Genomic DNA, 26,681 nt, shown 5'->3' on the forward strand with positions numbered 1-26,681 from the left:
TGGGGTGGGTGAGGTAAGTGGGTATGGTGGCAGGTGTGTGAAATGTGTGGGCGGGTACATGTGTGAGGTGGGTTGATGGCAGGTAAGTAGGTCGGTCAAGAGCTAGTTAGGTCGATTTGGGGGTAATTTGGTTGGGCTGGGGACGGTTGAGAGTTGAGGGGGTTCTTGTGAATGATTGGGGTGGGGAGTATAAGTTCTGGAGATGCCCAGAGGTTAGACTAGGAGCTGGATTCTCCTCAGCCCAACGCCGTAATTACATTGGATTGGATTGGATTTGTTTATTGTCACTTGTACCGAGATACAGTGAAAAGTATTTTTATGCGAGCAGCTCAACAGATCATTAAGTACATGGGGAGAAAAGGGAATAAAAGAAAATACATAATAGGGCAACACAAGGTATACAATGTAACTACATAAGCACCAGCATCAGAGGAAGCATACAGGGTGTCGTGTTAATGAGGTCAGTCCATAAGAGGGTCATTTAGGAGTCTGGTAACAGCGGGGAAGGAGCTGTTTTTGAGTCTGTTCGTGCGTGTTCTTAGAGTTCTGTATCTCCTGCCCGATGGAAGAAGTTGGAAGAGTGAGTAAGCCGGGTGGGAGGGATCTTTGATTATGCTGCCCGCTTTCCCCAGGCAGTGGGAGGTGTAGATGGAGTCAATGGATGGGAGGCAGGTTCATGTGATGGACTGGGCGGTGTTCACGACTCTCTGAGGTTTCTTGCGGTCCCGGGCTGAGCAGTTGCCATACCAGGCTGTGATGCAGCCCGATAGGATGCTTTCTATGGTGCATCTGTAAAAGTTGGTAAGGGTTCATGTGGACATGCCGAATTTCCTTAGTTTCCTGAGGAAGTATAGGCGCTGTTGTGCTTTCTTGGTGGTAGCGTCGACGTGGGTGGACCAGGACAGATTTTTGGAGATGTGCACCCCTAGGAATTTGAAACTGCTAACCATCTCCACCTCGGCCCCGTTGATGCTGACAGGGGTGTGTACAGTACTTTGCTTCCTGAAGTCAATTACCAGCTCTTTAGTTTTGCTGGCATTGAGGGAGAAATTGTTGTCGCTACACCACTCCACTAGGTTCTCTATCTCCCTCCTGTATTCGGACTCATCGTTATTCGAGTTCCGGCCCACTATGGTCGTATCGGCAGCAAACTTGGTAGATGGGAGTTGGAACCACGTTTTGCCGCGCAGTCGTGTGTGTACAGGGAGTAGAGTAGGGGGCTAAGTACACAGCCTTATGGGGCCCCGGTATTGAGGACTATTGTGGACGTAGTTTGACGCCGTAATCAAGCCCTGCGCCAGTCCTACGGTTCTCCGGGCACCGGAAATCGGTGTCACCATGGAGTATGCCATGCCGCTGGGGGCCCATTGCCAGAGGCCCGCTCAGCAATCCTCCGCTCCCAACCGGCCGCGTTCCCAACGGCATTGAACTAACCACCGTCGGTCGGGATGCTGGCGTGGCTGCAGACTCAGTCCTGGTCGGGCGGATAGGAGACCGGGGGGGGGGGGGGGGCCTGATAGGCGGCCGGGGAATACACGTGCCGGGATTGAAGCTCGGGTGCGCGGCCGATATGGGGGGTCTCTTTCTTCGGTCTGGTCCGCGGTCTGAGTCCGCCATGGAGCACGGCGCGGCCGCTGGAGGTCACCGTTGTGCACATGCGCGGCCTCTGACTCGGAAGTGCAGGGCCCCTATCTGCAGCAAAAGCTGTGAGATTTACTCCGGGTCCCTGCTAGCCCCCTGCAGGGCTAGGAATTTGTTTTAAGTTTTTTCCAGGAATTTCATGAGTAAAACTCCTCCGTTTTTACGCCAGCGTGAGGACAATTGCCGCCAGACTACCAAGAAGGGGTCCTTCAAGGAGCTGGAGGTCAGGCGGGCTTGTGCTGGGCATTAGGCTCATTTAAATACTTCTGCGCCCGAGGCCTGAGAACAAACTGCCTCGACTGGGAGATCTCGCCATGGTGCAGTTTAGCACTGGTGCACACAAATGCGAGCCAGGCATAATGGCACCTAGAGGGGCCTCCCAGGCCATCGAAGGTACCCGGCTGGTCAGGTTTTGGACAGGGTGGTACCCTGGCATTCCCGCTGCCGCCCGGGCACCCTAGCATTACTACCCTGGCACTGCCAGGCTGGCAGTGAAGTACCCAGGTGCCAGGATGCCCGTCCAGAGATCGGGCCCAGGAGTGCCCTGCCCTGAAGAGGTGGCATGAAGGGGGGCTCAAGGACCCCCTAAGAGGTAAGCTCAGCTGGTCAGTTCAGGAGGTAAGGTTAGTGTGGCCTTGGCGGGGTGTTCCTGACTGAGGGTGTTCGACGCTGCAGGTGACAGGAAACTATTTGCACCCAAAATGGGACTGTTTTTAAAAATGTAATCGCACTTTAGAAGTCTCAGTGTATGCCTCGAAGGGTGAGAGCTAGATTTGCACTGTTTACATTCAATTTCATGCTTCATTGCCTTCTAATAGTCTTCTGATTGACAGGTTGAGGAAGTTTCCACAGAATTCCCACAGTGCAGAAGGAGGCCATTCGGCCCATCAAGTCTGCACCAACCCTCTGAAAGAGCACCCTGCCGAGGCCCATTCTCGCATCCTATTCCGGTAACCCCAACTAACCTACACAGCTTAGGACACTAAGGAGCAATTTAGCATGGCCAATCCACTAACCTGAACATCTTTGACTGTGGGACGAAACTGGAGCACCCAGAGGAAATTCTTGCAGACATGGGGAGAACGTGCAAACTCCACAGTCACACAAGGCCAGAACTGAACCCTGGTCCCTAGCACTGTGAGGCAACAGTGCTAACTACTGTGCCACCATTCAAAGGGGAGATTAGATTGTTTATTTATATAGCTCTGCAGGAATCCACTAACTCATGGGAGCAGCTGTTTCCCCCAACTCCAGTTTTTTGATGAGTTTTCCTCTTTGTTCTCAGGTGCTTACCAAAAAGTGCAGGAGCAGCCCCTGCAGGGGGTGCCTTGCAAGCGATCCAGACAGGGTTGGGGGGGGGGGGGTGCTGCAGCAGCATTTTAACGCCCTAGCGCCAGTGGGAATCACTTTGGTTTCGCACTGGCGGGAGCACTTTGTTGTGCTTTGGGAGGATCGCGCCCAAAGATTAATTTGCCTTGGTCAATGCTTGCATCTGAAGAGGGCAACAAGGCTAAAAGCTTTGTGGAGCATTTCTAGGAAGAGTATTCCTCTGGAAAAGTTGGCATATACAATTATAATGCTAATTCCTTAAAGGAATCATGCCAAGGAATTCAGTGTTAAGCATGGAATTTAGTTAGTTTAATGAACAGAAAATGTTTATTACATTTAGTAAGTATAATTAAGCATAGGTGCTTGCATTATATCCTGTAGACCACCTGCAGCATTGTGCACTCCATGTATACCTGTGGTCTGCATTGTACATGACTAATACATCCTCGGTCACCATAACTAACAGAACCTATATTATGAGAGGCACATAGAATATACAACAACAAATAGATTCTGTCTACATGTAGGAAATAAAAACAATGAAGACACAATTTGAGATTAATTTCATTCCCTTCTCTTTCATCTCCATTTTGGGGATATAATTCAGGTAATTTACCACCGTCAAATACTCAATTTCAGAACAGACATCAGTGAACTTCCATACAACTGACATATGCCCATTTATGTGATCCATTATTGAAGCAGAAATTAATGCAGATATGCAATTGATATATTTATTTTGACACTAGAACATCTCAATAATACAATCACTGAATTAGTTTGGTAATTTAAACATTATATCAAAACTTGACATTGACAGGAATAGTTTGGACTATTTTCTGTCATTTAGAAATGGAGGTGGTATGAACTACAGCTCACATTTGATGAAGAAAATACTGAGGTACTTTGTGTTTGGAATACAATTTTAAGTTAAAACAAAACAAAACTATCAAAGTGTCTACTCTTTACTATTTGGAAGATATAGAATTTTTCATAATTGCACACATAGTCATACTTAATTTGTGTCTCAGCAACAATAAACGTGCATTTGTAAGTATCAGATATCAGAAAGATTGCAGCACATTTTAAATGATCCATCACAGCTCCATCAAATAAATTATTCTTCGAGCAGTCGAAATGTTGTCGTTAAGTTAATGCTTCATGATCTCCAAAGCAGCTTGGGTGCTGAACAGCTATATACAACATGGTCTGCTTATAGTGCACACATTGCAATTGCATGCTTTCATTCAAATTTGACATGAATGCATCTGGTCCCGATTCAATTTTCAATCCCAGAGCATTTACAATGAAGAAAAATATGCTTAAGAGATATGGGGAGAGGGTTCAGTGATATCTGACATATCTCATACAATGAAATCCAGAAGTGGAATGATCATAGATAAGTAGACCAATATATCACATTAAAGAAGAGGAAACAGAACGGAAACAAAGCTCTTGCGTAGAGGTCAACTCGCTTCGCTTCAGTGGGGATGACAGGCTTTGCAGGTGGAGGCTTATTATTATTTTTTAACTGGAGCTTCCCAAGACTGCTGTTAACTTCTATGGGTTTTCCATAGCAGTCATAGTTAGACAATTCAAAGTCCCGTGGCAAGCTTCCAACGATGCTGAAGTCATTGGATCTCAAATCGGATTTAGAAGTACAAACCTTTTTGCACCTTGTCTCTGCAACCTAGAAAAACCACAAGAATATCATTATTGATGTTTGACATCATTGTCATCGCCACTACCATAATGATAAGTACCACAGGATTTACACAGAATACACTGTACAAAAACAAGTCTTTGGTTTAAATTGCCTTAGGTCTGACAGGAAAATAGGACAGTGGTGCAGTACATTGCTATACCAACATGTGGCGCTACAGGGTAGCAGATCGCACATGACCGATCTCAGTCAGAATAAAAATAATTACATTGATTTCTGCATAAACTGCCTGTGACAATTTGACAACACCAACCTTTCTAAAACATTTTCTTTCAAGGACAAGGCAGTACTTTCAGGCTTAGCACTTAAAACAAATTGCAACACAGCAACAACAAATTTAGGGCCAGTGCTTTGACAGAAGTCATGTTAACTTTAATTACTTTGCTTGCAAGGAGATGGCTTTCCACGGAGGTGCAATCCTCTTTGGAGATGAAAAATGTGTTAAGTAGTGTACTTAAAAAATGCCATTGTAATAAACTTTAGGATTCATTGAATTGAACAATATGTATCTTGCCACATTGATATAAGGAACCAATCAGAAGGTGCCTGCAATTACTCCTTTGAGCCTTTTAGTGATATAAAGCATGTATTTTACATTAATTCAGCAACAGGAGTGCAATATTGTATTGTGGTGGTATGCATTAGGGGTATTACGGTACCCTGTGATGCCGAGAGGCTATTGGTGGATAGATGCCGGGTCCCGATTGGATCAGCCGCCTACTGGCTCCACCCAGTAAGGCGGAGTATAAGAGCCCGGGTTCTCCTAGCAGCCACATTCTGTAACTGTGCTGCTGGGGAACAAGTCTGCATAATAAAGCCATCGATTGACTCCTTCTCATCTCGTCTCGTGAGTGATTGATTGTGCTACATGTATGCAAATGGAGCACACAAGCAAAAGCACATTTTAGTCATGAAATTCAAGTTCCTTGGAGGTGAGATCACGATAGATGTACAACACCCCGAAGGAACTTGACAGGTTTGGGCGCCTGGGTCTGGTGTGCATGTCCAGTATGTGCCGTGGGTAAACACAATCTCCTCTAGTTTGTTTTTATTGTCTTATGGAACAGGGGGTGAATTTTACTGAACTTGGCCAGTTTCCCCACCCCCCTTCTTTTTTTAATGTGTTCTCAGGAGTTAATTTTATCAGAAATTGTGGAGGATAATATATTAAGTTATTTGATCTGATGGATAGGGTGGACACTGACGGAGCTCTTGATCTTTCCGCACCCTTCTTCATAGAATTGGAGATGATCGGAAGTTGTGAAAGGCAGACTGATTTGACGAAACAGCTTCAGAAAAGCAGTGACTGAAGTTATTCAATTTATTCAAAGTGAAAGACCAATCCTTTATTTGAAGTTTCATGAGTGCACAGATATAGAAATAGAAGTTTCAGGTGAAAAGGTTATGTGCCTAAATGCCGGTATGTACAACCAGAACTGTCAACATAGATTTATATAGTAAGATTATAGAACTGCAGCTAGCAGGTAATGCCAGATAGACAGAAACGTCCCTGATGTGCGAGAGATGGAGTGGTGGGTTTGCATTGTTAGTTTAAACTGTCAGTCCACTAGGCACTCTGAATCAGCACAGGCAGAAGGGGCAGTGAATGATGGTGATGTTCTACAGAATACAGCATTTATTCTTTCAACAGTGGACAGAACAGGCATTAAAATCTTAGAGAGTTTGGGGCGCGGCAAAGCAGGAGGATATGGCCTGGCTCCTGGTTTTCACCTCACTGCCCATCATCAAGAAATGTTACAATCACTTCAGTGCACCAGTCTGCAAATAGCAGAACCTAAATTTCCTCGATAATCCTGCAAATGAACCAGGGCAGTCGTCGTGATGGCAAAGGAAAAATGACCGGCGGCATACCACTGGTTTCTCATTCCCAGTGATATGTATCAGTCAAAATCATGTTTTACACCTAATAGGACAACTTCAGATCCCCACAATGTGGGTAGCACTGTTGCTTCACAGCTCCAAGGCCCCAGGTTTGATTCCCGACTTGGGTCACTGTCTTTGCGGAGTCTGCACGTCCTCACTGTGCCTGCGTGGGTTTCCTCCGGAGGTGCTCTGTTTCCTCCCACAAGTCCCGAAAGACGTGCAGTTAGGTAATTTGGACATTCTGAATTCTCCCTCTGTGTCCCCGAACAGGTGCCGGAATGTGACGACTAGGGGCTTTTCACAGTAACTTCATTGCAGTATTAATGTAAGCCTACTTGTGACAATAAAGATTATTATTATGGGCAGGAGGGTGTCAAGAGTGAAGGTAATTTTTTAAAAACCTAAACTCGACCCTAATCCTCCTCGAACTCGCCCACTTCCAATTTTATAGGCCACAGGGGGAGGGGGACTAAACTGCTCTTGCTTGGCAAGTCATTCCTTTATGTTAATGAGGCTACATGCCTCAAATATTAAAATACTTTCCGAGTGAAGTTTTAGGCGCCAGCTTTCCCAGGGGCCAGGGAAGCAGGCAGTTGAATGGAGGTGAGAAAGACCTCGAGCTGGATTCTCCGTTTCTGAGACTAAGTGCCGACGCCAGCGTGGGATCAGTTGCGTTTTACGACAGCAAAAACTGCGCAACAGCTGCACCGATTCAGCTACTTTAAATGGGCGAGCACCACTGCCTTGTGGAATACAACCAATTTCATGCAAAACAGGGCCAGATTTGGCAGGTCCATGATTGGCGCACATGAGGCTCACACGCCGCAGACGCACTTAAACAATCCATCCCCCTCCCCACACACACACCGTCCCAGTCAACAAGAATGCTGTAAGGAGAGCAGCGCCACGGTTCAGACGCTGAGCTGGACATCCTCCTGGACGCCGTGGAGGAGAGGCGGATGACCCTGTACCCCGGCCTGGGAGGAAGACCACCAGGTGCCGCCGTCCACCATGCCTGGGAGCAGGTGGCAGAGGCAGTCAGCGCCGTGGGCAACATTGCCCGGACTGACATGCAGTGCCAGAAGAAACTCTCTGATCTCCTCAGGGCGGCCAGGGTGAGTAGGCAGCGCTATGCCCCTGGCACCAACCCCACCACCTCCCCACATACCCGTAACCTGGCCTCTTCCACTCCCCCCCCCCGGGGACACGCGAACCCCCGGGTTCCCTTGTCACTGAGGCCACCATCTACCCAATCCCTGGGCTCTGGGATTGTCCCCAACAACAGGTCCAACTCCTCGCCTGCTCGAGTAATTCTGCAAGTATGCCACTGATATGTGGTTAGTTCTCACATAGGCCACTGACCTGTGCAGACATATACTGCCAGCAGTCCTCAGAATGTTTGGATTAATTTTCCTAATTGTTAATATCTCTCAGATTTTAAATCGTAATCTGTCAAATTTCCATTCCAGGTACAGTGCCACGCGGAGAGGACAAATCAGAAAAATACACCTTTTACGCAAAAATGTTGAAATATCAGTGAGGGCATTCGGGGAAGGTGCTTTTACAGAGCGGTCGTGCTGCAGTAGGGGGGAGTGCGGTTGTGCTGCAGCAGGGGTGGAGTGCGGTCGTGCTGCAGCGGGGGTGGAGTGCGGTCGTGCTGCAGCAGGGGTGGAGTGCGGTCGTGCTGCAGCAGGGGTGGAGTGCGGTCGTGCTGCAGCAGGGGTGGAGTGCGGTCGTGCTGCAGCAGGGGTGGAGTGCGGTCGTGCTGCAGCAGGGGTGGAGTGCGGTCGTGCTGCAGCAGGGGTGGAGTGCGGTCGTGCTGCAGCAGGGGTGGAGTGCGGTCGTGCTGCAGCAGGGGTGGAGTGCGGTCGTGCTGCAGCAGGGGTGGAGTGCGGTCGTGCTGCAGCAGGGGTGGAGTGCGGTCGTGCTGCAGCAGGGGTGGAGTGCGGTCGTGCTGCAGCAGGGGTGGAGTGCGGTTGTGCTGCAGCAGGGGTGGAGTGCGGTTGTGCTGCAGCAGGGGTGGAGTGCGGTTGTGCTGCAGCAGGGGTGGAGTGCGGTCGTGCTGCAGCAGGGGTGGAGTGCGGTTGTGCTGCAGTAGGGGGGAGTGCGGTCGTGCTGCAGCAGGGGTGGAGTGCAGTCGTGCTGCAGCAGCAGTGGAGTGCGGTTGTGCTGCAGCAGGGGTGGAGTGCAGTCGTGCTGCAGCAGGTGTGGAGTGCAGTCGTGCTGCAGCAGGGGTGGAGTGCGGTTGTGCTGCAGCAGGGGTGGAGTGCAGTCGTGCTGCAGCAGGGGTGGAGTGCGGTCGTGCTGCAGTAGGGGGGAGTGCGGTCGTGCTGCAGCAGGGGTGGAGTGCGGTTGTGCTGCAGCAGGGGTGGAGTGCGGTTGTGCTGCAGTAGGGGGGAGTGCGGTCGTGCTGCAGCAGGGGTGGAGTGCGGTCGTGCTGCAGCAGGGGTGGAGTGCGGTTGTGCTGCAGTAGGGGGGAGTGCGGTCGTGCTGCAGCAGGGGTGGAGTGCGGTTGTGCTGCAGCAGGGGTGGAGTGCGGTTGTGCTGCAGTAGGGGGGAGTGCGGTCGTGCTGCAGCAGGGGTGGAGTGCAGCCGTGCTGCAGCAGCAGTGGAGTGCGGTTGTGCTGCAGCAGGGGTGGAGTGCAGTCGTGCTGCAGCAGGTGTGGAGTGCGGTTGTGCTGCAGCAGGGGTGGAGTGCGGTCGTGCTGCAGCAGGGGTGGAGTGCAGTCGTGCTGCAGCAGGGGTGGAGTGCGGTCGTGCTGCAGCAGGGGTGGAGTGCGGTTGTGCTGCAGCAGGGGTGGAGTGCAGTCGTGCTGCAGCAGGGGTGGAGTGCGGTCGTGCTGCAGCGGGGGTGGAGTGCAGTCGTGCTGCAGTAGGGGGGAGTGCGGTCGTGCTGCAGCAGGGGTGGAGTGCGGTCGTGCTGCAGTAGGGGGGAGTGCGGTCGTGCTGCAGCAGGGGTGGAGTGCGGTTGTGCTGCAGTAGGGGGGAGTGCGGTCGTGCTGCAGCAGGGGTGGAGTGCGGTCGTGCTGCAGCAGGGGTGGAGTGCTGTCATGCTGCTGCAGGGGTGGAGTGCGGTTGTGCTGCAGCAGGGGTGGAGTGCAGTCGTGCTGCAGCAGGGGTGGAGTGCGGTCGTGCTGCAGTAGGGGGGAGTGCGGTCGTGCTGCAGCAGGGGTGGAGTGCGGTTGTGCTGCAGCAGGGGTGGAGTGCGGTTGTGCTGCAGTAGGGGGGAGTGCGGTCGTGCTGCAGCAGGGGTGGAGTGCGGTCGTGCTGCAGCAGGGGTGGAGTGCGGTTGTGCTGCAGTAGGGGGGAGTGCGGTCGTGCTGCAGCAGGGGTGGAGTGCGGTTGTGCTGCAGCAGGGGTGGAGTGCGGTTGTGCTGCAGTAGGGGGGAGTGCGGTCGTGCTGCAGCAGGGGTGGAGTGCAGCCGTGCTGCAGCAGCAGTGGAGTGCGGTTGTGCTGCAGCAGGGGTGGAGTGCAGTCGTGCTGCAGCAGGTGTGGAGTGCGGTTGTGCTGCAGTAGGGGGGAGTGCGGTCGTGCTGCAGCAGGGGTGGAGTGCGGTCGTGCTGCAGCAGGGGTGGAGTGCAGTCGTGCTGCAGCAGGGGTGGAGTGCGGTTGTGCTGCAGCAGGGGTGGAGTGCGGTTGTGCTGCAGCAGGGGTGGAGTGCGGTCGTGCTGCAGCAGGGGTGGAGTGCAGTCGTGCTGCAGCAGGGGTGGAGTGCGGTCGTGCTGCAGCAGGGGTGGAGTGCGGTTGTGCTGCAGCAGGGGTGGAGTGCAGTCGTGCTGCAGCAGGGGTGGAGTGCGGTTGTGCTGCAGTAGGGGGGAGTGCGGTCGTGCTGCAGCAGGGGTGGAGTGCGGTCGTGCTGCAGTAGGGGGGAGTGCGGTCGTGCTGCAGCAGGGGTGGAGTGCGGTTGTGCTGCAGTAGGGGGGAGTGCGGTCGTGCTGCAGCAGGGGTGGAGTGCAGTCGTGCTGCAGCAGGGGTGGAGTGCGGTTGTGCTGCAGTAGGGGGGAGTGCGGTCGTGCTGCAGTAGGGGGGAGTGCGGTCGTGCTGCAGCAGGGGTGGAGTGCTGTCATGCTGCTGCAGGGGTGGAGCGCGGTCGTGCTGCAGCAGGGGTGGAGTGCGGTCGTGCTGCAGCAGGGGTGGAGTGCAGTCGTGCTGCAGCGGGGGTGGAGTGCAGTCGTGCTGCAGTAGGGGGGAGTGCGGTCGTGCTGCGGAGTGGTGTAGAGGGTTGGTGAGGGTCGCGTCAATATAGTGGGGTGGGCATGATTGGGGCTGCTAATAAAAATGGCACCCCGATCAGCGGACAGCCTTTCCTGCTGCCAATAGCAGCTCGCCAGCAGGAAATCTCTCTATGTGTGGCCTCAGTGGAGAAAATCTCCAGGAGACCAATAGCAATGGCAGGGTGCCGGTGAATAGCGGTGTTTCTGAGCACTGCGGCTTTGTTTGATGTCCGCTGAACCAGGTCTCAGGATTATTACACCTGCGATATAACCAGTATTCCAATGTACACCCAACCAGGTCATATATTCTGAATGCCTCAGCCGTTGGTGAAGTTGGCCCAATCATACTGACTAATGCTGTGACAATAAGAGTGTCGAGTTTCCATAACTCCATACACACTTAATCAATCTTGAGGAATATACTGGGAAGCTCTTTTTATTCAGGAGAAAAACAGACGGTTGCTTGAAATGGCAGCATGTATTTTTTAAGAAAAAGCAAACAGAAATTGAGCACTTTGCAACCTATTGTTACATTGTAGCTGAAGAAGGGAAACCAACGGAAGATAATCTGTTGGGGAGTTTTGTCGCTGCTGCCAGTGATGTCAAGGTTAACCAGCCAAATTATGCTGCATTATTGGGTCTGATCTGGCACTGATCTGGCTCCAATCCCAGCACCTAAAGTGCATTATAATGAAGAGAAAATGCAACAAAGTGCTGGCTTGTACAGTGAATTCTGATTCGGTTGAAGCATTGAAAATTGCTGATTCAGCAGGTAGTCAAGAGCCAATTGTTGTCCTTACAGTCCCCTGTGTATGTATACGGCCAAGTCATCTTCATTTGTGTTTCTCCCTTCAATATTTGCTGTTGAAATGAAATGAAAATCGCTTATTGTCATGAGTAGGCTTCAATGAAGTTACTGTGAAAAGCCCCTCGTCGCCACACCTGTTCGGGGAGGCTGGTACGGGAATTGAACCGTGCTGCTGGCCTGCTTTCAAAGCTAGCAATTTAGCCCAGTGTGCTAAAGCAGCCCTCTTCTATAATCATGCTTGATGACTACTCTATTTCTCTTACTTCCCTCCCCACCCCGCTCACCTCTTTGTTTGTCTTTACAGTGCTTACATCGTGCCCAGTGCAATAGCCCTGGTTCTGGAGAAACCTGCAATGCATGGCCTGAATGCAATAAATCTCAGCCTACTGGATTTGTCAGTGCATGCCCGCTAAGAAAACGTCGATGCTCCTTCCACTGAAATGAATGGACAGAAATGCAGCGGGTTCCCCTGGGGCATAAGCAGGAAAGTATCCTCTTGTGAGAGGTAAAGTGAACAATTCATCAGCCTCAGGAAATTGTGAGGCTGACCTCAGATAGTGATGTTGGTCTGAAGAAAGGACATGGGCCTGAAATACTGGGCTGAATTTTACAGCTGGCTTTGCGACTACGATGTCAGGCTGAACAGCAGGCCCTGAGCCTGCCCTTGCCAGCAACAGGACTTCCTAATAGGGCATACCTGTTCAATTAAAGATGGTGGGTGGTCTGCTGACCGTGAGTCTCCGGCGACAATGGTAAGATTAAGGCTAATGTATCAGGTCGATGACCTTTGACCAGAACTTGAAAAGGATAGAGATCTAACAGGTTTTATGCTAAGAATCACCAAAATTGCACCAGGCTGCCATTTCTCCCTGACTCTTCCAATCTTGTCCTGAGGCCCCGCCAAGCTTCATCAAGAACTGACCTTTCCTATTTTCCCACTATTCTCTCACAACAGGGCCTGCAACCTCTCCTTCCCTCCTCTCCATTCCCTGGCTGCGGAATGGGGCCCCAGAAGGAAAGAAAAACAGCAAAAACGGGGAAATAAGAGTATTGGTCCAAATATTGGGCGGGCACAGTGGTGAGCACTGCTGCCTCACAGCGCCAGGGATCCAGGTTCAATTCTGGCCATGGGTGACTGTGTGGAGTTTGCACTTTCCCCTCTGTCTGTGTGGGTTTCCTCTGGGTGCTCCGGTTTCCTCCCAAGTCCAAAGATGTCCAAAGGGCAGCACGGTAGCATAGTGGTTAGCACAAATGCTTCACAGCTCCAGGGTCCCAGGTTCGATTCCGGCTTGGGTCACTGTCTGTGCGGAGTCTGCACATCCTCCCCGAGTGTGCGTGGGTTTCCTCCGGGTGCTCCGGTTTCCTCCCACAGTCCAAAGATGTGCAGGTTAGGTGGATTGGCCATGATAAATTGCCCTTGGTGTCCAAAATTGCCCTTAGTGTTGGGTGAGGTTACTGGGTTATGGGGATAGGGTGGAAGCGTGGACCTTGGGTAGGGTGCTCTTTCCAAGAGCCGGTGCAGACTCGTTGGGCCGAATGGCCTCCTTCTGCACTGTAAATTCTATGATTCTATGATCTATGTGCAGGTTAGGTGGGGTTACAGGGAAAGGGTGGGGGAGTGGGTCTAGTTGGGTTGTTTTTTCGGAGGGGTGTGCCAAATGGCCTCCTTCTGCACTGTAGAAATTCTATGGTTCTAACTAGTCTTGTATGCCTTCAAAAAGAATGTCAGTAAAAATTGGGAAACAAGAACACTGGGTTCAAACTGTTTTTTCCTATTGGGTGATGAAGGCCTACTCCCCAGACAGCCAGGAAGCCTGTCTGTCTGACTGCAGCTGAGAAATGGACACAAACAGGGAAATGTGTGATGCGCTAAGCGTCAAGTACCACAAAGACATGTGAGACTTTAACTCAGGCTTTAATATACTACATGGGAGGCTTACCCGACACAGACGACCCCAGACAGAATGGGGGATGTCCCAGAAGAGGTTCTTATACTGACTCCCGGGGGAGTGGCTAAGGCGGAGCTCTCCGTGGCCAGGTCGGGTTACCTACCAGTGACCGAACCTCTGCAGAGTTACAGTACAATACACAGTATTACAGGGCCACGTTACGCACAACTATTATATACTATGTACAATGGTAGGGAGGTACAGTGGTGTATCACCACATTCACCCCTTGTTTAGAAGGAAGTCCGGGGTGAAAATTTGCAGCAGTGAACAGAGTCCATCAGGAGGTTCCGTGTCGTCAAAGGTCGAGACGAACGATGGGTTTGGTCGATCTCTTTGAACGTCGGAGCTGCGGCGCTGAGTTAGTGTCCGGCGGTATCCGTGCGGTCGGTGGTGCTGGTTCGCGAGGCGGCATGACTTCCCCCACCGCTTCGGCTGGCTCGAGGCAAAACTGCGGGATGACAGCGGCTGGCACGGAGTAGTAACAGGCCGAGGGATCGACGGGAGCAGAGAGGGAGTGGGGTGGAGGTTGCGGGGCGAGGGCGGCAGGGGCCCCAGAGGGGGCCAGGTCCTTGATGGAGACGGTCTCCTCACGCCCGTCGGGGTACGCTATGTACGCGTACTGTGGGTTGGCGTGGAGGAGATGGACTCTCTCCACCAGGGGCTCCGCCTTAGAGGTCCGCACGTGCTTGCGGAGCAGGACGTCTCCCGGGGACAGGAGCCAGGATGGAAGCGATGTCACGGATGCCGATCTCCTGGAGAAGAGAAACATCCGTTCATGAGGGGTAGCATTCGTTGCAGTACACAAAAGAGACCGGATGGAGTGGAGTGCGGACGGGAGGGCCTCCTGCCAACGGGAGACTGGTAGGCCTTTGGACTTGAGGGCTAGCAGCACGGCCTTCCAAACAGTCGCGTTCTCCCTCTCCACCTGTCCGTTCCCCCGGGGGTTGTAGCTGGTCGTCCTGCTCGAGGCAACGCCCCTGGCGAGCAGGTACCGACGCAGCTCCTCGCTCATGAAGGAGGAGCCCCGGTCACTGTGAACGTAATTGGGATAACCGAACAGCATGAAGAGGTCGTGCAACGCTTTGATGACGGTGGCGGAGGTCGTGTCGGGTCAGGGAATGGCGAAGGGGAACCGCGAGTACTCGTCGATGACGTTGAGGAAGTACGTGTTGCGGTTGTGGGTGGGGAGGGGCCCTTTGAAGTCAATGCTGAGACGTTCAAAGGGGCGGGTGGCCTTGATTAGGTGCGCCTTGTCTGGCTTGTAGAATTGCGGCTTGCACTCCGCACAGACTTGGCAGTCCCTAGTCATGGCCTTGACCTCCTCGACTGAGAAGGGTAGGTTGTGGCCCTTGATGTAGTGGTAGAGCCGCCTGACGCCCGGGTGACAGAGGCCATTATGTAGTGCCCGCAGCCGGTCATCCTGTGCGTTGGCACAAGTACTAGGGGACAGGGCATCAGGAGGATCATTGAGCTTACCTGGCTGGTATAAGATACTATAATTGTAGGTGGAGTTCGATCCTCCACTGTAATATCTTATCATTTTTGATTTTACCTCGTTGTTTGTTGTCGAACATGAACGCAACTGATTGTTGGTCAGTAACGAGGGTAAATGGTTTTCCGGCCAGGTAGTGCCTCCAGTGCCGGACGGCTTCCACTATGGCTTGTGCCTCCTTCTCAACAGAGGAGTGGCTGATCTCGGGGCCTTGGAGTGTGCGGGAAAAGAAGGCGATGGGCCTGCCCGCTTGGTTGAGGGTGGCACCCAGGGCAAAGTCGGAGGCATCGCTCTCGACTTGGAATGGTGCAGACTCGTCTACCGCATGCATGGCGGCTCTGGCGATAGTAGTTTTTAGGAGGTGGAAGGCCTGGCAGGCCTCGGGCGGGAGGGGGAATGAGGGGGAACGGAGGAGGGGTCGGGCCTTGTCAGCGTACTCGGGCACCCACTGGGCATAGTAGGCAAAGAGTCCGAGGCATCGCCTCAGTTCTTTGGGGCAGGTGGGAATAGGGAGTTCGAGAAGGGGGCGCAGACGGTCGGGATCGGGGCCGAGGACACCGTTCTCCACCACGTAGCCGAGTATGGCGAGGCGGGTGGTGCCGAAAACACATTTTGCCTCGTTGTACGTGAGGTTGAGGCGTTTGGCAGTTTGGAGGAATTTCGTGAGGTTGACGTCATGGTCCTGCTGGTTGTGGCCGCAGATGGTGACGTTGTCTAGATACGGGAAGGTAGCCCGCAGTCTGTTCTGGTCCACCATTCGGTCCATCTGCCGTTGGAAGACCGAGACTCCATTGGTGACGCCAAAGGGTACCCTAAGGAAGTGGTAGAGGCGGCCGTCCGCCTCGAAGGCCGTGAAGTTACGGTCCTCCGGGCGGATAGGGAGCTGGTGGTAGGCGGATTTCAAGTCTATGGTGGAGAACACCCGGTACTGTGCAATCTGGTTGACCATGTCAGATATGCGGGGCAGGGGATACGCATCAAGCAGCGTGTACCGGTTGATGGTCTGACTGTAGTCAATGACCATGCGGTGTTTCTCACCAGACTTGACTACCACCACTTGGGCTCGCCAGGGGCTGGTGCTGGGAGCAATGATATTTTCCGAGAGAAGGCGCTTAATCTCTGCTCGAATGAATTGGCGGTCTCCGAAACTGTAACGCCGACTTTTAGTAGCCACGGGCTTGCAGTCGGGGGTGAGATTAGCAAACAGTGAAGGGGGGTGGATCCTGAGCGTGGAGAGACTACAGGTGGGATCCGGGGAGGAATCAGGGAAGAACTGGGGGTTGGAGACCGAGAGGGGGGGGAGGGGGCCGTTAAAATGCAAGGTGAGGCTGCGCAGGTGACATTGGAAGTCCAGGCCGAGGAGCGCGGGGGCGCAGAGGTGAGGGAGGACCATGAATTTGAAATCCTGGAACACCGCGCCGTTCACTGAGAGGGTGACGACGCAGTAGCCCAAAACCTCGGCCGACTGGGAGTTGGAGGCCATGAAAATATGCCTGCGCGTGGATAGTACCTTGAGGGAGCAGTGGCGCACGGTGTCCGGGTGGAGGAAGCTCTCCGTGCTGCCGCTGTTGAAGAGGCAGTTAACAGTGAAACAGTTTACCTGAACCTCCATGGTGGATCTGGCGAGCTGATGCGGTCGGTCCTGGTCGAGGACGATGGATGCGATGGTGGAGCTGTTGGAGAAGGGTTCCGGATCCGAGGAGCAGCCTGTGAGAGAAGGTGGCAGCGCCCAGGCGTCGTAGGCTGCTGCTGGAGGCCAGGTTGCTGTTGGTGGCTGCATCTCCTTTGTTTGCAGCATTTCGGTCCAGTGCGCAGGACCGGAAGTGACGATCGGCGGTGGACCGGAAGTGACGCAATTCGGTGGCGGGGCGGACCCGGAAGCGACGATCGGCGACGGATCGGAAGTGACGATCGGCAACGGACCGGAAGCGAAGATCGGCGAACCGGAAGTGACGATCGGTGAACCGGAAGTGACGACCGGCGAACCGGGAGTGAAGTGAGCCGGGCCGGGGATGATCAAAGATGGCGGCGCCCTTGCGTCGCACATGTTGAACAGCGAGCCGGGAACGGAGGACGGCGGCACCCCGGAGTAGCAGACCGCGGCGTTGGACCCCGAGGCAGCAGTGGAGCGGCAGACGTTTGCAAAGTGGCCTTTCTTGCCACAGGCTGAACAGGTAGCATCTCTAGCAGGGCAGCGTTTCCTGGGGTGTTTTGCCTGGCCACAAAAGTAACACTGGGGCCCAGGCATTTTTACTGCTGGAGTGGCTGGGTGGGCCCTGACTTGCAGGGGTTGTTGCTGGGAGGTAGCGGCCACGTAGGGAGCGTGGACAGGAGCATAGGAAGTTCGTGCAGGCGTGTAGGACGCATTATTGTCGTAGGCTGCCTGTTGGGCCTCTGCCATAGTGACTGCCGTGTCCAGAGTCAGGGTAGTTTGTGTCAGAAGGAGTTGGCGAATCGGGACGGAAGCGATGCCAGCTACAAAGGCATCAAGCGCCAGGGCCTCAGTGTTCTGCTCAGCGGAGACTGCTGGCGCGTTGCAGGTGAGCGCGAGGGCACGGAGGTCCCGAACAAACACGGATAGGGGTTCACCCGGCTGCTGGTGCCGGGAGGCGAGGCGGTGGCGGGCGTAAATAGAATTAACAGTTCGTGCATACCGGCTTTTGAGCTTCACGATGGCATCGGCGTAGGTCGTTGTTCCCGTGATGAGGTCGAAAAGCCCGTAGTCGAGCCGTGAGCACAGGAGATTGAGTCGGTCGGCGTCCGTTTTGGCGAAGGCGGAGGATGCTTCCAGGTAGGCCTCGAAACACCGGAGCCAGCAGTTGAAAAGGTGATCCGCGCGTGGAGCGTGGGGGTCGAGCGAGAGCTTGTCGGGTTTCAGAGCAGCCTCCATTATAACTGTAGTGTATTAAATTGATGCGCTAAGCGTCAAGAACCACAAAGACATGTGAGACTTTAACTCAGGCTTTAATATACTACATGGGAGGCTTACCCGACACAGACGACCCCAGACAGAATGGGGCCTGTCCCAGAAGAGGTTCTTATACTGACTCCCGGGGGAGTGGCTAAGGCGGAGCTCTCCGTGGCCAGGTCGGGTTACCTACCAGTGACCGAACCTCTGCAGAGTTACAGTACAATACACAGTATTACAGGGCCACGTTACGCACAACTATTATATACTATGTACAATGGTAGGGAGGTACAGTGGTGTATCACCACAATGTGTTCTTCTGGGTTTTACCAACCCCAAACCAAACCTTACACTCTCCAGGCCTCTGAGATAATATCAGACCAAGTCTGTCCTTTCCTTTGTTTCAAATGGAGAATGGCCTACATGATGAACATTCCTAACATTTTTGTGGAAGTAATATCATAAATATATAATTTATTTGAAAAACTTGCAACTTCAATCAAAGTTGAATCTGATGAAGGCTACTTACTGAAAATCTCATAATCTGCCTTTACTATATGTGGATGCTGAGGCACTCTACGTAATTAAGTGTGTTGCAGTATTGCCTTCTAATTTGCAATATGAAATCAAATGTACAGACCATTAAATGTACCTCTCTCTGACAAGGGTCTGTATTCCTAACTCTTCATTTCCACGTTCTATGCTTTTGCCTTCTCCCTATCCTTTTAATTCAGTATCAGAAACGGTCTTCCTTATCTTCTCATTTGCAGTTGGGACAAAGGATTTATTTACACCTGTTGTATCGTGTGTGTTTTGTCTAACTTCAGAGATGCTCATAGATATGTTTTCTGTTTTCACTTTATGGTTCTGTGCATATTGGCTGAGACACGAGTCGTGGTTGAAATGAGCTGGTTTATTGCTAAGATAAAGACAAAATTACAGAATTCCAAACAATAGATGACCCCTGGGTGGTCTTAACTTGGTCGCAGTGCATGCCACTAATACTTACTCATCGGTGTTTATGTCAGTGTTGGAAAACAATAGTCACAGCGCATTTAATATTTAACTATGGATTTTTTTCCGCATAAATATTGAACTAAGGCTCAACACTATTTATTCTAATACGATAATGTCGGCCTTATAAAGTAAAATTTGTAAAAATCATGCAACACTACAAGCGTGCCAAGGATACTTTGCAGTTTGCTGCCATTATTTGAGTTCCTCATATTGTAAACAGAACTGTCAAGATTGTAAATATATATTTAGATCAATGCTGAAGTATGATGCTGTGATTTATATGAAATAGAGCAAATTAAGTTTCAATGGGTGTCAATGGAAGTTAGGATTTCCAGACAAATGTTGGGCACAAAATCATTTAGATTTTCTCTAAAATGTTTTTCAGCTTTTGACCATTATTTTAGTAAATCAGACAGAAGCGCAGAATAGAAAAGAAAATGAAACCCATTTTAATATGGTCCCAGTTCAGCAGGACTGTCACTTTGTACACTGACCCTTCAAGATTTTTTCGAATCACTGGAACTTAATTCTTCAATACTGAATTGAAAAATAACCATATTACATTTTCTTCTCTCTTTTCACAATTAATGTAGTTTCTGCATAAGTGTAAACTTTTCTGAGTTCAACTTATTTGTTTGTTTATGATTGAACCCAAGTAAACCACAAAGCCTTTTTGCTCAGCTATTTTCATGTTTTGAAAAATAATGTGACTGTGTTATGTCAAAAGATTTTAATAGGGGCTAGTTTTGTTCACATGACCTCTCAGTCCTGCTTCGGCATTCAAAAACATCACGGCTGAACTTCTACATCAAGTGCATTTCCGCGCTTACCCATATCAGTTGATTCCCAAAAATCTCCTGGCTTGTGCCTTATCGATGGTGGGGGAAACTACGTCTTGGTATCTTGGATACTTTGCACTCACTTTTAAGTCATTAATAAAGATTGAAAATAGCTGAGGCCTTGTGGCACTCAACTAGTTACATCCTGCAATCCCAAACATGACATGTTTATTCCTACTCTCTGTGTCCTATCTGTTAACCAATATCAATCCATGTTAATGTGTTACCTCCAAACCCATGACCCCTGATCTTGAAGGTGAGGCTGATATGAGGTTGTAATTAGCTTTATGCTCTTATTGTAGGAAACTGTTTAGAATTCAACCATTTTCATGTTATTGCAGCAATTCTTCCCACCATAGGTTTTAGTGATTGCAATAATTAATATGCTTCTCCTACAAAAAAGCTGAGGGTGGAATTTTCCCAAAATTGCACCGAATGCTGAATCAGGCAAGAAAAGATGTATGATACTCGCCGGCTTCAGAGATGCCTTTTCTTTCTCGATTAAACAGCACTCTGTGCAATTTCAAAGTGCTGGAAAGGATCTCTCAGCCAGCTCGGGAGGGGGACGGCAAAGCAGGGAATCTAAGATCCCAAAGTTACATATAAGGCCTACCGTACCCCACATGGAGATCAGGACCGTCCCCCCCCCATCCTCCCAGGCGCTGTCATCGGGCCTGCCCCCCCACCCCCCCTGCACTGTCATCAGTTTTCTTCTCCCCAAAATATAAGGGCACACCCCCCCCACCCAATGTTACCCCCTCTTGTCAGAGCCCCTGTGCCCCTTTCATGTGCCCACTTGGCACTGCCAGGGGGCACTGCCAAGTTGGCAGTGGGAAATTCCCAGCCTTGTCCTTCACCCCCAGGGCCTCCAGGCACCCCCACAATCTCAGAGTGCATCACGATTGTTTTTTGCTTCTGAAAACCAGTAGGGGTTGAACCTGGCGTGGCGTCATGCCACCTGGGGGGGCGAGGATGTATATCTTGGGCGGACGCTACGGCATCAAGCTCTTTCATTATATTAATATTTATTCAAATTCATGGAAACCATGGGACGATCTAAATCCGAGATCTCACCGGCACAAAACTCGCTTTGGCCCTTTCACATCACTTTTACCCCAACGATGGAATTGTCCCATTTCGAGACTAAGGATTTTCCCGATATCGGTAAAGGTCTGTGCCGGACGAGAGAACCAGCTTTCTCTGCCGCCTAGTGCAGCACTTAGAAGGAAAGCTTGAAGTCACAGGTTGCATGACGTATCACTGGCCTCTGATTGGACCACCCTGCCAGCAACTTGGAGAGCTGAGGATCGGGTCGGCACTTTCAAAGGCCGCCCCAGCGGGCACAGCGAGCAAACCAGTTCACCCAGGACCCCTTCACCAATCCTGGCAATACGCGGGCACTGCCTGAGCACTGCCATTCTTTAGCAATCGTGTTTCACGCCGCCCTAAATTCTCGCTGGCATGGTGCAAGGTTGAAAGGCCTGATGGGATACCGGCAGGCAGCTGTTTTACTGAGCATTCATCAGATGCAAATGAATGTAAACGGCATTGACACCAACCCGCCGTTGAGAGAACTGAAATGTGATTTTGTGCCGGCGGGTTTCTGACTTTTCAGCTTCAGCTAGATTCTCCATGCCCACACTGCCACCCAACCTGCCATGGGGGGGGGGGGGGATATGAGAGAATTCTGCCCCTACTTATTGGCTGCTGGCTTCTCGCCAGACCCAAATTAAATCATGGGAAATAAGCAAATAAAATCAATGTATTCAGGCACTCGGTGAAAATCTGACCATGCTGGTAGAAAGTGCTGGAATGCAGCAGTCTGTGAGCTGAGGAACCAACCCTGCTAAAATATGCTGAATCACCTTATCTAAATATGCTGTGTGGATGCTATGCTTCTACAGATACATCATGGGCACTGCTGAACATGAGAGGCTAAATGCTGTGATGGATGTTTGTTTTGGGAGTAAGAGTACCCACTGTGAATTACAACCCCCACGTGGGCTCCCCATCTGGTCGGCCTGCTTTCACTTTGTTGTACAGCCTGTCAATGTTTTGTTTGTCAAGGAGTGAGCAAATACATGGCCTGGGAGTCTCTTCCCTGAGGCATGCTCATATGGGGCAAGAGTCTTTGATGGGAATAATCTGCCCAATCGAGAACTTGTTAAAACTCATGGCAGCTCTCCTGGGCCTGATGTATCCCCCAGTATTTCCACTGGACCAAAGGTGGCAGTCCACATGAAAGAACACTGGTATTTGCCCCCACTGTGTCTTGGAGCGCGGATGCACAATTAGGAACCGTATCTCCACTCTGCCGCCTGATCTGAGGTATGCTAGGAGATGGAACTCAGTGGTCACATGCAGAAACAGCACTTTTCTCACCACCTTCTGGAGTTAGTTTGGCCGTGGCCGTTTGTTTGATTTTTGCTTGGCTACTTTGCAACAAAGATGTTTGCGGCTTGTGTGCACTTGGCTTTTTGCCTAGACATAAAATAATGACACATTGTCAAGTGCGTAATGAATACTGAGTGCAGCAGCTGAAAACTCAGAGTTGTTCCAAGTGTCTGGACTCGGTGCTATTTTCCATTCTGTCCGACGTGGAGAAGATACACAAGTTATCTGCAAGTGCCAAGCATGCATTATTATGGGAGCCATTGCCATTTTTGCAGATAAACTTTCCTTTGATATCTGTTTTTTCCATTGGTGAAAGTCATGGCATTTCATTGTGGATAATAAAATGGAAATAATCTGCTCGAAAACTAGTCCCAAATCTGCTGGTTCTGCTTATTATCGCTTCATTTACAATCGGGATAACCCAGTCACTGGTTTAGACATCAGTCTCCCCGCTATGATGGATGGGGGAAGTGTGTACAGAGGTGGAGACTTAACAATGGGAAATAACTTGCAAACCTATAACCACTGCAACAGCAACAAAAATCCGGGTGCCAGAGTTTCCAACTTTGGAGAGGTGGGATGCTTCATTAAGATGTTTAAATCAAGTTCCCACAATGCGACTGGGAACCCGACTTGAAACACACGATTGCTACGTGGGGTTTTGCAAGGGTTGAGAAACCCAGCAGGAAAATAATAATCTTTATGAGTGCCACAAGGAGGCTTACATGAACACTGCAATGTATAAAGCCCCTAGTCGCCACACTACGGTGCCTGTTCAGGAACTCCGAGGGAGAATTCAGAATGTCCAATTCACCTAACAAGCACGTCTTTTGGGACTTGTGGGAGGAAACCGGAGCACCCGGAGGAAACCCACGCAGACTGGGAGTTGTCATCTCCATGAGGTAAGGCCTGGATATTAATGGGGGCTGGTCACATGTGCTGAGGTGGTGAGGCAGAGTCTCGGTTTGCTCTTGCACTGTGGTGTTTAAGCTCCATGCATACGTTTTCTGGCCCTGATAGATTGACAGACTTGGCTTCCGATCAGATGGAACAGGCTGCAATACCACCTTGGTCCAATCCTTGCTCCAGGTGTGGAAGTATCTGATCTTCTGACCGGCCACAGTGATTCAGTCCTGAAGAGGGCCCAATCCCAACCCCCTGATACCGTTGGGGAGAGGGGATGGCATACAATTCATGAAGAGGGTCCAATTGCAGGTGGGGGTGAGGGATGGAAGGGATCTGATCCCTGACCCTGGGAGCCTTTTCACAATGTAGGGAAGCTTGGGAAACCAGGTGGAAGCATTCTAACCCCTCTGGTCCAACTAGCAATGCTGTGAAGTCACTTCCTTTCTCCCTAAAGCTCTTTACCTCGCTTCAGATGCCTGGTTTCCCGAGACCAGGAAACAATTAGTCACCCAGTGTAAACCTGATTTTTCCAGGCAGCCTTGGGAGTGACCCCTTCAATTATCGACCATCCTTCCTCCTTCCCAATGTCTGTCCTCTTTCCCTTGAGAATGACATGGCTTGCCTTTCTCCCCTCTCCAAATGGGAAATCTTCTACTTTCCTGATTACCGGGGACTGTTCCCAAGCTGCAACCTCTTGCCACCAGTATTGTCTCCTGGCTGCTGGCCAGCTGTCAAGTTTACTGCTTGTGGAGAGCCTCTCTGTCATTGCACAAATAGCAGACCAACCCAAACATTGGGAGTTGCTCCCCGATCACAGCACACAGGGGTGGAACACACGGGTGGAAATGGCGTTGTGTTGTGTTTCACGCCAATGTGGTTTGTGGAGGCAGTTGCCCATAGAAATCAGCAGCTGCCTCCACTCGCGAGTGATTTTGGTATAAGAGGTACCTGAAACCCGGTGTATGCAGTTCAGACCTGGCTGGAGCAGGTCTGGACATTGTGGAGTTGTTTGGGTCACCAGGTATCCCTTTCGGAGAGGTAAGTTTGGGAGAGATCAGTTGCCCTTTGAGAGATATAAGATGCCCTTTGGGATTGCTAAGTGTAGGCAGAATACGCATAACAAGTGCATGAACTCATTGGAACTGTGCAGCTTACTGGAACGGTCAGAAACCGTCAGAAGTATCAACATGAACAAGAAGAGCTGCCAAAACCAATTGTCAAAAGTGTCTTGTTGTCAAATGGAACTGTCAAAATGTCAAGGCATTTTAAATTCCTGCAATGTTATCACCCAATCTGTTTGCTCCCCAGTGATGGAGACCACATTGTGAAGAATAAATTCAGTATACTAAATTGAAAGTATACCGTGGAACCTGGAAGGAGAGTTTGGAGCTTTGGATGGTGAGAAGAGATGTGGTAAACTTCACAGTAACTTCATTGCAGTATTAATGTAAGCCTACTTGTGACACTAATAAAGATTATTATTAAATGGCAGGTGTTGCATCTCCTGTAGTTGCACAGCAAGTGCCAACCGATGTCAACTCTTAGCCCACTAACTCCCACTATTACCTTGTTTATGTTTCCTGCTGCCCTGCTTCCTGTAAGGACATTATTCGCCCAGTTTCTTTGATTCCACTGCACATTTCATACCAGTGCTTCCCTTTTTCTCAATTGAGGATTCCTCTCCATTATGCCTGACAGCGCCTTTGACCATGCCCATTTCTTGCACTGCTGCCTTCAACCTTTTCCCTCCCTCTATCGAGACTCCGGGATGGTATGTTGCGTCCCTGGTGCAAGGGTCAGCTGTCATGGTGCACATAGGCACGGACGATATAGATAAAAAACGGGGCGAGGTCCTACTAGCTGAATTCAGGGAGTTAGGAGTTAAACTAAAAAGTGTGACCTCAAAGGTAGTAATCTCAGGATTGCTATCAGTGCCACAAGCTAGTCAGAGTAGGAATGTCAGGATAGATAGGATGAATGCGTGGCTCGAGAGATGGTGCAAAAGGGAGGGATTCAAATTCCTGGGACATTGGAACCGGTTCTGGGGGAGGTGGGATCAGTAGAAACCGGACGATCTGCACCTGGGCAGGACTGGAACCGATGTCCTGGGGGGGTGTTTGCTAGAGCTGTTGGGGAGGGTTTAAACTAATGTGGCAGGGGGATGGGAACCGATTCAGGAAGTTGGAAGGTAGTAAAACAGGGACAGAAACAAAAGGCAGTAGGGGGAAAGTGTAACGCAGAGAAGCCATAGTCAAAAATCAAAAAGGGCGACAGTACAAGGTACAGTGACTGAGAGGAGCTCAGTGAATAGGACCAGGAATACTAAAAGGAATAAAACGGGAAGTAAAAACATTAATGGTAAGCGACGCAGCAGATTGTTACATGAAGATATGGGTTCAACGACAAGGAAAATTAGGAGAAAAGTTAAGAGGAAATATAACTTAGGAGAGGTTACTGATCGAGGTGTCAAGATTCAAAACAGAGGTAAAAAAGCCAACATAAGTGTACTTTACCTGAATGCTCGTAGTATTCGGAATAAGGTAAAGGAGTTGATGGCGCAAATCATCGTGAATGACTATGATTTAGTGGTCATTACTGAAACATGGTTAAAGGATGGACACGACTGGGAGTTAAATATCGAAGGGTATCAAACTATTAGGAAGGACAGAGTGGATGGTAAGGGAGGTGGTGTAGCTCTGTTATTTAAGGATGACATCCGGGCAATAGTAAGGGATGACATCGGTGCTATGGAGGATAAGGTTGAATCCATTTGGGTGGAAATCAGGAATAGTAAGGCGAAAAAGTCACTGATAGGAGTAGTCTATAGGCCACCAAATAGTAACATTATGGTGGGGCAGGCAATAAACAAAGAAATAACGGATGCATGTAGAAATGGTACAGCAGTTATCATGGGGGATTTTAATCTACATGTCGATTGGTTAAACCAGGTCGGTCAAGGCAGCCTTGAGGAGCAGTTTATAGAATATCCGCGATAGTTTTCTAGAACAGTATGTAATGGAACCTACGAGGGAACAAGCGGTCCTTGATCTGGTCCTGTGTAATGAGACTGGATTGATTCATAATCTCATAGTTAGGGATCCTCTCAGAAGGAGCGATCACAATGTGGTGGAATTTAAAATACAGATGGAGGGTGAGAAGGTAAAATCAAACACCAGTGTTTTGTGCTTAAACAAAGGAGATTACAATGGGATGAGAGAAGAACTAGCTAAGGTAGACTGGGAGCAAAGACTTTATGGTGAAACAGTTGAGGAACAATGGAGAACCTTCCAAGCGATTTTTCACAGTGTTCAGAAAAGGTTCATACCAACAAAAAGGAAGGACGGTAGAAAGAGGGAAAATCGACCGTGGATATCTAAGGAAATAAGGGAGAATATCAAATTGAAGGAAAAAGCATACAAAGTGGCAAAGATTAGTGGGAGACTAGAGGATTGGGAAATCTTTAGGGGACAACAGAAAGCTACTAAAAAACCTATAAAGAAGAGTAAGATAGATTATGAGAGTAAACTTGCTCAGAATATAAAAGCAGATAGTAAAACATTTCTACAAATATATAA

General features: G+C 50.4%; 1 protein-coding gene across 2 annotated transcripts in view; it reads right to left on the reverse strand.

The window, feature by feature from the left end:
• Positions 1–3,257: 3,257 nt before the first annotated feature.
• glrbb (glycine receptor, beta b) overlaps positions 3,258–26,681 on the reverse strand; it is a 232,678-nt gene continuing 209,254 nt past the window's right edge. For both annotated transcript variants that reach the window (XM_072495794.1, XM_072495795.1), the window contains exon 10: positions 3,258–4,660. In XM_072495794.1, coding sequence (XP_072351895.1) covers positions 4,364–4,660 — 297 coding nt within the window. In that variant the 3' untranslated portion in view covers positions 3,258–4,363. The remainder of the gene's footprint in view (positions 4,661–26,681) is intronic.

This window comes from Scyliorhinus torazame, chromosome 3 (genome assembly GCF_047496885.1).
Source record: "Scyliorhinus torazame isolate Kashiwa2021f chromosome 3, sScyTor2.1, whole genome shotgun sequence".
NCBI classification, from domain to species: Eukaryota; Metazoa; Chordata; class Chondrichthyes; order Carcharhiniformes; family Scyliorhinidae; genus Scyliorhinus; species Scyliorhinus torazame.